Source organism: Chrysemys picta, chromosome 1 (assembly GCF_011386835.1).
Source record: "Chrysemys picta bellii isolate R12L10 chromosome 1, ASM1138683v2, whole genome shotgun sequence".
Lineage (NCBI taxonomy): Eukaryota > Metazoa > Chordata > Testudines > Emydidae > Chrysemys > Chrysemys picta.
In genome coordinates, this window is record NC_088791.1 from 101615417 (window position 1) to 101627559 (window position 12143).

A 12143-nucleotide genomic window follows, 5' to 3' on the forward strand; every position below is an offset into this window, starting at 1 on the left:
GAAATCTCAGCTTCCAAAAACAGGGCTTGGACAATCTATGTTGTCAGGCATAGTTATTGCAGAGGCATAAACGGAACGGTCATGGGAGCAAATGGGGAGATGTTTACTGGGAAGAGGTTGCCCAGGAAAAGGGAGAACAGAGGACAAAGATATTGAGACATATGTCATGTGACAATAGTAAAGGCAGACAGTCACCTTCTTCTAACAGAGAACAAGGAACTTGATTAGAATAAGGAAACAGCATTATCCCTAAAGCTGTCCCAGCTGTCTTTCCCACTGCTTCACTGTCAAGATTCTGCCTAGAATCTTTCACAACCCACACCTGTCATTTTAAAGAAACAGCACACATATGCTCTCAGCATGCGTGCATTTACAGTGCACTTAATTTACAACACTATTCAGATCAAGGTTCAGTTTTAGAAATCCAGATTTTTACTAACTTTTAGTATTTACAACGAATATTCCCTTTTAAAATAGTTATCACCTTCCTCCTCCCACACTAAATAGGGCCTGATCCAACTCCACTAAAGTCAGTAAGAATCATTTCACTGTCTGTAATGGGAGTTGGATCAGACCCTAAATTTCTCAGGTGTATTATCCTTAGTGTTCTGAATAAATTTTATCTAGGGGCGGTACTAGAGATGGTCAGGAAATAATTTTCATCTCACAAAATGTTTTTGATGAAAATCAAATTGTGTCTGATTTTTTTTTTAAATTAAGTATATAAGAATGGCCACATGAGGTCAGGCCAATGGTCCGTTTAGCCCAATATCCTGTCTTCTGATAGTGGCCAGTGCCAATGCTTCAGAGGGAATGAACAGAACAGGGTAATTCTGAGCAGTGGCGTAGCCAGGTGGAGGGAACAGGGGGAGCATAAAAAAAAAAGGCGCCACCCACTGCAGCGCTTTTACTGACGGGGCGGTGCTTTTACTCACCCGGTGGCGCTCCAGGTCTTCAGCAGCACCTCAGCGGTGGGACCTTCACTTGCTCCACGGGTCTTCAGCAGCACCTCAGCGGTGGGACCTTCACTCGCTCCACAGGTCTTCAGCAGCATTTCCTTCAGTGCTGCCGAAGACACCCAGAGCGAGTGAGGGTCCGCCGCTGAGGTGCCGCCAAAGACCCGGAGCACCGCTGGGTGAGTAAAAATTAAAAAGGCGCCAAGATGCTCAGTGGGGGAGCTGCCATTGCCCCGCTCCCCCCCAGCTATGCTACTGATTCTGAGTGATCCATTGCCTCTCACCCAGTTCCAGCTTCTGGCAGTCAGAGGTTTAAGGACACTCAGAGTATAGGGTTCTGTCCCTGACTATCTTGGCTAATAGCTATTGTAGGACCTATTCTCTATGAACGTATCTAGTTCTTTTTTGAATGCAGTTATCATGAGAACATAAGAATGGCCATACTGGGTCAGACTAATGGTATGTTTTTAGCATTTTGTCTAAAAACTACCACTGAGTGTGTATAGATATATATTTCTCTTTCTCAGTAACTGAAATTGTTCAGCTTATAATTTAAAAGTGTAGGGGTTTTTTGTTTTTAAAAAATTGGTTTTCAGGTTTTTTATCAATATTCCCTCAAATTTTGAGAAAAACAGATTTTTTTTCCAAACATTTTCATTGTTTCAAAAAGCCATTTTCTGTGGGAAAAAATGTTTGGAAGGACCATTTTCTACTTTCTCTAGCAACTCCAGCACTCTTCTGTGTCCCAGGGAATTTTAAAAACCCATCCCAGTCATCTAAGGGTGGCGCATCTTTCCACAAACCATTGATCACAAAGGGAAGTGACTACAGCCTGGCTCAGGATGGACTTCCTCCGCTTTCCCCCTCGTGGTCTGGGGTCTTTGAAGGCAATCCAAAGAATGAGAAGAGAAGGAAGTGCAGAAGGAAGGAGAGGAGCACATGTTCCTGAGCTCACCAGCGGCGCCTCCTGAGCAGCTCTGAAACTCTCTGTGGAGGGGTTTGGTGTTAGGAGGTTCCGCCTTCAAAGCAGGTTAACATTTCCTCTGCCTCTGACAGCTTACTAGGGAGCTGCTTTCCACGGCTTTCAAACCTAGAAAAGCTGTGCACTGAAGCAGTGGGAATTTTGCCTGTGTAAGGACTGCAGAATTGAGCCCTACGTGTACACAGTTCTGTTGTCCTGTCACTGAATTGTAGACACCTCTGGGCTGGAACACTGCAGCTGGGCAGTGCAGATCAATAGTGCACAACAGCTGAGAATACTAAATGAAGACCACTGTTTCTTCTCTCTATTGTCTAAGAATAAAATATGCTATTTTTTTATTTGCAGTGCTTCTAATTTTCTAAAAAAAGGAAACTGTTTGCAATAAAAGCGTATGTAATGCTAAACTTAGTTCTAGAGCAACCCGTACAATTAATTTTAAACTTGTCTCTATTGTAAGTGTAAACACAATTTTAAATTTTCTAATAGGGAAGTATTGGTCTATTTTTTAAAAACATTAAAAAGTTTTGTACAGTATATTTAAAGTAAAGTAAGCATATTTAAAAGTCTGTAATTTCTGTTTTCTAACTCAGCCCCTTTCTACCTGGTTTGTAAGCAGAATTCATAGGAACATAGGCCTGGAAGGGATCTGCTGGGTCAAGCCCAGTCCCGTGCTGTCACAGGAAACCACAGCATATAATTCCATTCATAAATTTATCAAGCGCCACCTTAAAACGAGTTAGGGTGTTTGGCCCCCACAACTGCTACTGGGATGCTGTTCCAGAACCTCACCCTCTGATGGGTAAAAACTTTCATTTAATTTCCAGCCTGTTGTTCATGGTCAGTTTATACATAGTTGTTCTTGTACCAACATTGTCCATTAGCTTCAATAGCTGTTCTCCTTCCATGGGGCTTACCCCCCCAATGCATTTATAGAGAGCAGTCAGATTCCCCCTCAGCCTTTGTTTTGCTAGGATAAAGAGGCCAAGCTCTCCTTGTCTCCTCTCACATGTTAGGCTCTCCATTCCCGATCATCCTCGCAGTTCTTCTCTGCACTTGTTCCAGTTTGCATTAATCTTTCTTGAACACAGGTGACCAGAAGTCCCACCCCCGGTGATAACTAGAGGTAAAGCAGCCTCAACACAGGGAATGTCCCTTTGCTGCTGATCGTAGGCTTCCGAAGGCAGGATCACAAACTCTTCTGCAGGGATTCGCCTTGTCTTCTCAGAGTGTGGACTGCAGTCTGAGGGGCTGCTATAGGATCAGGTTCCTCTGCTTATCCCCCCACTCTGCACTCTGCCCTTCCCACCCTTCTTGTTAGGGTGGGGATGGCCAGCACTGGCCCTTCAGCATCGTTGGTCCCTACAGCTAGAGCAGGCTGAATACAGGGCTCACAAATATTCATTTGAATTTCCAGCTGCTCAGTTCATCCTTATTCATGTGCTCTGTACAATGGTTTGGAGAACGCCTGTTCCTTGTACAAATAGCTGCGTTCACATGTGAGACGAGGTATTTATGCCCACACAAGATATATTCATTCTTTTTATGTTATTCCCCATTTCTTCATCCAACCAGGGAGTAAGAATAAACCATATGGAGAAGAAAGGGGCCAAAAATGGCTCCTCCCATGTCAAAGTATCCTGGCAACAACTTCTTTCTCTGTGGGGCTTCTGTCCTCCATGTCTCCTCCTCCAAGCCCTATATTAGAAGGCCAGTACCTAGTGGCTTCTCCTCTTCTATGCTGATGGTGATAATTATGCAGACAAATGGTGCTGAAAGAGACGTGGTTACAAAATACACTGTGGGCCAAAGCCTCATCCACACAATTAGATAAAATTCATTGACTGTGTCTATTTACACTGGCTGAGGCTCTGGCCCCTGGACTTTAAAGTTTGTTTTGTTTTAAAACGAAATGACCCATATTAGTCCCATAGAGAAACGGGACAGGGCATCCAGCATCTTATCAAGACACAAACTTGCCCAAAGTTGAAGAAGAATATTTGGACCTGGAGTTTTGGGTCACATTCATTTCTAGTCTCCGATCCTGCCGAAGCTTTGGTGCTAGTATTAACAGTAAAGTCACTCTTTGAAGTAAGTATGTCCAGATTCTTCCCACAAGTCTAGCTAAGACTGTACAGAGAGCAATCTTGGACTGATGCGCTGCTTTACACCCTATACAATACCATTAAAGTCAATGTTATTCTATGGGAAATAAGTTAGGGCAAAATCTGGCCTCTTATTCTCCTAAACTTTTCCTGTCTTCTCTGTGGAGATGGAGCTCATGCAGCTTTTACAATACTGACAACAGCCACTGTCTACGTCTGTTTCTTTTTTTCCCAATTACACCCACGCTAACGTAAGAAGTTCATGTGATGGAATGACACCCTTACAAGATACTGGCTATCACCTCCATAGCAACAATAGCAGCAAAAAACGTACAATACAAAAACAAGAGAAAGTCATTTTCTTTGGTCAGTATTTCCAAGAATGATCTCAATTTTCATAAAATACTGTTTATACACTTGTTAGAATCCCAGAGTTGGGTGTGAATAAATATAACCATTTCTATAAGCTTCCCTGCCATCACTTTAGTGCTTGTTAATTTTGCAATAGCTAAATATATTTTGAAAGTGGGGCCTTTAAAATAAAATAATAAAATACATGAGAAGGGCCCAAACCAAAGCCCTAGATTCCATGCACTGCCAACTAATTTTATATAATTGTATATAGCACCTTTTATTACAATAAGCTAAACACCTCCAAAATTTGAGGTGATGGACATCTCCATCTTGCATTCAGAGCTGCCTGGGTGGTATCTTACACCTATTACGCCCCCAGTCCCTGTCCCGATTTTTCACACTTGCCCTCTGGTCACTCTACCCTGATGCAAGAAAGCACTGAAGCATATCCTTCACTTTATGCACATACTTCGTGCTTTCCTGAATAGGGAAACTCTGGGTGCCCGTTTACAGTTGAACAGTTCATGGGGTTCCACACAGGCACCAAGATCTGCCTGGGCAGAGTCAAGTGCAAGATCAAGGCCCATATCTGGTTCCTCGTTTTGTGCCCATCTCCTGGAAAAATCCTACCCTGCAGCCTCCATCCAGGCTTCGGCTTCAGAGCATCATTTTTTCTGAGCTCAGCTTGGTGTTAGATACCCTCTCTGCCCTGCCTGTGTGAATAGCTGTGGTTCTGAAGCCAGGGAGAAGAGGTGCTGCTCCTAGTAAAGGACATGAACTAAGGGTTGTTGTTCTTTCAGGAGGGAAGTCTACAGGAAGCTGAGCAGCCTCTATCCTACCCACGCCTGTAAGCAGTACCTGGATGCCTTTCAGCAGCTGGAGAAATGCTGTGGATACCAAGAGGATAGTATACCTCAGCTTCAGGATGTCTCCAGATTTTTAAAAGGCAAGACATTACAGTCCACTGTATTTTAGCACTCCCTAGGTTGGGAATCTACAATGATGTGTGATGGAAAGAGGTGTTGATGGTAGACCCCCATTCTGAATGAACTGGGCGTGAAGATCTGTTCGCTAATAACAAGGAGAGGGGGTTAGGAATAGATACAATATTGAGAGGGTGCAAGCTCAAGTTAGTCTGTCAGCAGATGTTTGAGTGACAGAGGACACAGTGGAGATTGAGATCCTGTATTACTAACCCCCCGGATAGATTCAGTTCCAAGACAGGGTGTGCCTTTTTGACAAATCGGCTTGCCAAATTAACTGTAATCTGGAGTAGCCAAGGAATGGCTGCAGTAAAAGAAAACACCCTCCTTGCTGCTCTCCCAGCAATAGGAAGGGTGCCAGAGGCAGGCCAAAGACAGTTGCTAAAGTATGGCAAAATAAATATATAAATGGTAGATTTAACTTAAAATACATTAAGTTTAAATTGGATGTTTATCAAATCAAGTGAACCTCTCAATCGGCCAATAAACAGATGCAAGACAAATTGGCTTAACCTACCGCTGAAGAGATTTCCAGTACATTGTCATTTTAATTAGAGACTAAGGTATATTGGGCCAGACCCTTGTGTTGATCCAGAAGCACAAAGGGAATGGACAGCTGCATTGCTAGTGCAGCCAGAAATTCCCCGGATGTAGAGACATCCTTCAGAGGTGTAAATTGGAATGGCCAGGACTATGTCATCCACCCATCCAACCCCAGGAATAGTAGGCATTCCTGGGTGGGCTGAGGACATTGCCAGGGCTAGGAGGAGGTGGAACTGGAGCACAATGCCCTCCAGCAATTCCAAGATGGCAAAGCAGTCCTTGAGATTTGCTGTTGCTGACATAATGTAGAGCTGCCTTTAGGCTGCTCTACATTATGCTGGGAGCCTGTGGTTGGGTTAAGGATAAGGAGAGTGGAAAGATGCCTGAGAGGCAACCTCCCACATCCCAGATATTCATGAGTTGAACACTGCTCAGTTGGGCCTAGGGATCTGGCCCATTAGCTTGTTCACTAACAGAATGTGAGAAATAACTAAGAATATTGTAGGTTTCCTTTAAGTTTCCTTGCTGGATCATGGGGACAATGGCCTAATTCTGATATCACTTACACTGGTGATACACAAGTATAACTCCATTATCTTCAATTGGGATTATTCCTGATTTACACTAGTGAACATGTGGTCAGAATCAGGTTCATAATACACATTGTTTTTCTTAACACACCGTTGTTGTTACCTTCATGTCCTAATCCTGCCACTGCCTCTGCTCAGGTGGCTTCTTCCAGACCCCTACTGATCACAGCCAGTGTCTAGAAGATGTCTTGGACCAGGTCACTTGTCTTTTTCTTATCATTTGCCTCTCACCAGAGGCCAGAGGCTGTTTCCCTTTGAAAACATGCCACAGTGAAATTGTCCTGAAAAAAAGTGTAAGACTTGAAAGTGCCTTAGCTAAGGGAAGTTTATTCAATATAAGAAAAAAGAGAATCACTTAAAATAATAATGGATCACAACATTCCCAATCCCAACTAAGGGAATATCATACCTCACTGTGTAGGTAAAATGACATTTTGTTTTATTGATTACCGTTCATTTTGGAAAATCCTACACAGTGGGTTCAACCATGTCTTTCCTTGACTCGCTGAGCCAAACCTCCAGGCTTCGCCCATCACCCAGCTCCTTCTCTGTTCTCTCTTCCTTTTCTGCTCCATTGAGCCTCTCCTTGGCGTACATGGCAACCATATCTGCCCCTGACCAATTTAGGGCTTGTTTTAGTATTCTCCCTCCCCCCTTCCTATCTACCCACCCTGCGCTCACTATAATATCGGAGCATCTCTGGATGGTGGCGAGGAATTGGATATGTTTCTTCTCTGTGTGTTTTACTGCCAGCAGTCAGCAGGGAGCTTTAGCTTTGTAAATAGGTCTTAGGATACTGCTCTGAATGTGACTGATATTGGTATTTTTTTATCAGTCCTAGCTCACTTCAGAAGGGATAACAGAAGCGGGGAGATTAGGGCAAAGTAAGGATCTACTGGTGCGCACTCTTTGTATGTGTACAGTTAGATTTTGTTTAGAGATGTCTGTGGCTATTCACATCTGCTCTAGATTGTGGTCCTAAGTTATTTCCATGTGTCATCATGCAAGTTGTTCTGGGCAAAAGTATGATAAAAAATCATCAGTTAGAAAACTCTGCAAATATCTATCGGGGGAGGGAAATTCAGAGTGTTCCACAAACCAGTGTTGTTTATGGCTGGACTCATAGTGGTGGATAAGATACTTGGGTCCAGACTGAATCAATATCCATCGATACCTCCTTGTCACCAACAATTCTAACTTTAGATTCTCCTTATCACACAGCGTTCCTCTTAGGGCATTGTGAGAGTTGCAGTTACTGTCAGATCCCTTTGGCACAAACTCACTCTAAGTCAGAGTCTAATGGTACCATTGCAAGATCTGCAGCAGCTGCAACAGCCAGTCCAATGTCAGTGAGCCATCTTGTGAGATTAGGGTGCATAAGGCGTACCTCTTATTTACAAATACCTTGGGTGGAATCCAGCCCGTGTTGTGGATGGCGAAGAGCTGCACTTCCCCAGAGGAGCTCTAGGTGGCATTGTGTCTCCCAGAATTCCATAGCATGAGGTGGGGACATACCAGCCACTATATCCTATACTGAGAGGCAGTGTGCAGTTCTTTCCAGCTGTAGGTGGAGCTGTGGTCATGTGCAATGCTAGTCCTGAGCAGTCCCAGTGATATAGCCAGGGCCTAACTGCCATGACAGGTCTCTGAATAGCCGGTGTAGGTTCTCCCAGTTCCTCCTGATACCCTTGCACAGGCAGGTAGTCCAAGTACAATCTAAACTCTTAGGCTAGGTCTACACTATGGGGGGGGAGGATCCGACCTAAGATACGCAACTTCAGCTACGTGAATAGCGTAGCTGAAGTTGCGTATTTTAGGTCGACTTACCTGGCTGTGAGGACGGTGGCGAGTCGACCACTGCCGCTCCGCCGTCGACTACGCTTCCGCCTCTTGCCGTGGTGGATTTCAGGAGTAGACGGCAGAGAGATCAGGGATCGATTTTATCGTGTCTAGTGAAGACGCGATAAGTCAATCCCCAATAGATTGGTTGCTACCCGCCGATCCGGCGGGTAGTGAAGACGTGCCCTTAGATTCACATGTACTTACTACTGTGTAGCTTACATGATGCATCTTACACATTGTCTTTGAATTTGGCTCAACAAATCATAGAAATTCAAGATGGAAAAGACCTTTCCTCCAGGTCATCATCCTGCCAGGGAAAGAGTGTTCCCTGCTTTGTCCAGTCTGACTTCAAATGTCTCTAGGGATGGGGCTTCTACCTCTTCCCCCGGAAGATTGTCTTTATATGAGAAAGAGAACTAGTGACCAAACAGACTGAGACCAAATATGCTGGAAGAAACATAAAACATTTCACGTGAACAGCTTGGTTTCTGTGGGAAACATTTCTGTTTAAACAAATTAGGAAAGCAAGTACAAAGCCATTTCGGTCCTTTTATTTTTTTAGTTGTACGCAATAAAAGTAATTAAAATGAGAGCTGAAACAGTATTTATGAAAGCAGGGAATGCAACACAGATTTGGAATATGGGGCTTCAAAAAGATTATCATCTACTCTTCTTAAATTACGGCAGTTTTACATGATGCTTTTTGAACACGTAGAAAACATGGGCTTTGCCAAAGGGGGCTTATAGTTTAAACTTAGACAAATAAAACACAAAGGTGCAAGATCAGATGGAAAAATGGGAGCTGACAGCTCTGAAAAGAATGTTAAAATGAAAATGTAGAAAGGCTAAGGGCCAAATTACCCATAATGAGTAACCCTACCTGTTACATACCTTGTAGGGGTCCCATGTAAATTCAGTTGCTGCTGCACCCCAATGATTTCAACAGACTGCAAAAATCAAAAAATACACTCTCCAAAAATGCATGGCAGTGTGCTGCCAGTGTGAATCCAGTTTCTGCTTTTGAATCATGCACACAAAATAAATGAAACACAACATAATACCATACGGTAACTTGACTACTTGAAGTTGATTGTGTCATAAAAGGCCCATGCAGGACCATAGGAATTGCCAGACTAGCTTAGACCTGAGGTCCATCTAGTTCAGTGCCGTGTCTCCGACAGTAGCCAGCACCGGCTTCTTCAGAGGAAGGTGTAAGAATCCTACAGTAGGTAGTTACAGGCTAATGTATAACCAGGGAATATACCTGCTGAGCCGCCAACAGCTGAAAGTTGCCTTGTGCCCTGAATCAAGAGGGTGTGCATACCATCCAAAACTCTTGTTTATTTCTGACATTTATTATTACAAGAGAAGAAAGCTGACAGTGGTTAGGGCAGTGGGCTGGGACCTGGGAGATCCAGCTTCCATTTCCTGCTGTACCACAGCTTTCCTCTGTGGACAAGTCACTTAACCTCTCGGTGCTTCAATTCCCATCCGTAAAATGTGGATTATATCCCTGCCCTTCTTCACAGAGGTGTTAGAAAGATAAATACACGAAGGATTGTGAGGCACTCAGATACCAAGGTAATAGAGCCCATATTCGTACCTAAAATAGACAGACATTTTCCTTATCCATCTGTACAAGAAAGTTCTGAGACTAAATGCAAAGGAAATTTCAAACTGCTTGGATGCTGTGGAGTTATGTTCACAGTAGATTTTCCTGCTGGGTTGTTTTCTTTTGCAGAAAGAACAGGCTTTCAGCTGAGACCAGCTGCAGGGCTGCTATCACCTCGTGACTTCCTTGCCAGCCTGGCATTTCGTGTCTTTCAGAGCACACAGTATATAAGGCATTCCTCTTCCCCTATGCATTCCCCAGAACCGTAAGTAGGATGATATGGCACAATCCAGTGGTTCTCAATCTGTGAGCCTTTCGTGGTGGTGGTGGTGGTTGTACTAATTTAGATGGAATACAGGGGCTCAAAGAGTCAAGGGTGTTAATGTAACCCAGTCATTGTCCAACATTCTCAGTGTTAAACAAGGTCTTTGATATACAGAGACCTCAGTCTGCTTAGTACCATGGCAAAAACACCATAAAACATCCTTTAAACCTTTTATTAAAGATACCGAAAAGAAGGAAAAAGTTAAAGCATTTGAAATGTAAAGTATTAAGTAAGGCTTTCACTTTAACAACATCCCTCCCTCGTTCCCTTTCCCTTTGGCTGAAGAGAGTTTCTAGAAGGAAAAGTCCCTTTGTTTGACAGGTTTTGAGATGGGAATAACTGTTGTTTGGGGAGAAGAGAAGTTAGTTGAGATGGGCTGGAGCTGGTCTTGTAGCTGTTGTTAAAGTCCAATCCCATTTCCTAGAAGACAAAACAAGACGCACACGCACAAAATGGGAAAGAAGGGAACAGCAAAGATGGAAAATAGCAGCTTTTGTCTCTGAGGTTGAGTATCGCTTGCAATCTCATTGCTGGAAAAACACAGGCACAGCACACAGTCTTACCAGCAACTCTGAGACCTGACAAACTCATATCACCAGGCTGTTTAGAGCATTGTTTTTAGCTCCCTCTCTGGTCACAGGCTTACAGCAGTGTTAAAAAAATGCAGCCTTGCCTGGCTAAGCCAGACTCTTCTCAGGCAGAAGGAAAAAGGAGAGAGATAGGAAAGAGAAGAAATAAGGTAGGGAAGGAAAAGAACAAAGGGGGTGTGCAGGGGAAACCAAGTCTCACATGGCAGGTGGTGTTTGGGATTCAGCCAGAGCTAGTGGGGGAGAGGATGAGGTATGCCCCCTTCTCTCTGGACCAGTCTGGTCAGGACACCTCTTAGGATAGAGGCCCAAGGTTCCAGGAGATGGTGGGGGTGGCAGCCATGATGGTGAACCTTGCTTCTTCCTTTTCTCTCATCTTATATCAGCCAGTGTCGCAGCCCATTAGCTTTTCCCCCAAGGTGTGTCTCAGTGGCAGATTAATAATTTTGCCGCCCCTAGGCTGGGAAATAATTGCCGCCCTGGCCCCGCCCCGACTCCGCTCTTTTCCCGCTCCCATTCCAACCCCCTCCCCAAAGTCCTTGCCGCAACTCTGCCCCCTCCCTTCCCCTATTGGATCCCTTCCCCAAATCCCCACCCCCAACCCCGCCTCTTCCCCCAGCGCGTGGCGTTCCCCCTCCTCCCCACTCCCTCCCTGCCCCGCGAAACAGCTGTTTCGCGGCGCAAGCGCTGGAAGGGGAGAGAAACAGGACGCCACGGCAAGCTTGCAGAGGAGGCGGAGGTGAGCTGGATCAGGGGGGCGGGGCATGGAGGGGAGCTTCCACCCCTGAAAATTGGCCGCCCTAGGCCTAGGCCTTGTCGGCCTAGGCAATAATACGGCGCTGGTGTGTCTCTCTCTCTTTTTTTAAGGACCCCAAAAGGGAGTGATGGGCAGAATGAGCCCATTCCCTCATTATTTGGTCTACAAATTAGGCCTAATTTCCAAAACACCAATTTTGATTCATGAATTTTCAGACCCCATGCGTTTCTTGTTTACCAGCGTGATTTTAACACAATCCTTGAGTTCTATCAAGAGGCTCTTTTTGTCTGAACTAATTCAGTTCTGTTTTTTCACTTGTGCTAATTTTTATAAACAACCTTATATGACAGTCTGAGTTGTACTTTGGTTACCTTTTGCCCATCAACCTGTGTTGTTATCGTAGGTTATTGTGACATTTTAAGACCTTTCAGTCACTTTTTACAGTTGAGCTCGCAATTAGGATAAATTTGTAGGCCCAATTACCACAACATGGTCCACGGAGTGAAATAA

The 12143-nt window shown here is 44.4% G+C and overlaps 1 protein-coding gene across 1 annotated transcript in view; it reads left to right on the plus strand.

Moving 5' to 3' along the window:
- LOC101942670 (tyrosine 3-monooxygenase-like) overlaps positions 1-12143 on the plus strand; it is a 43249-nt gene that overhangs the window by 11129 nt on the left and 19977 nt on the right. Inside the window, exons 6-7 of the mRNA XM_008171792.3 lie at positions 5195-5340; positions 10094-10229. Coding sequence (XP_008170014.1) covers positions 5195-5340; positions 10094-10229 — 282 coding nt within the window. The remainder of the gene's footprint in view (positions 1-5194; positions 5341-10093; positions 10230-12143) is intronic.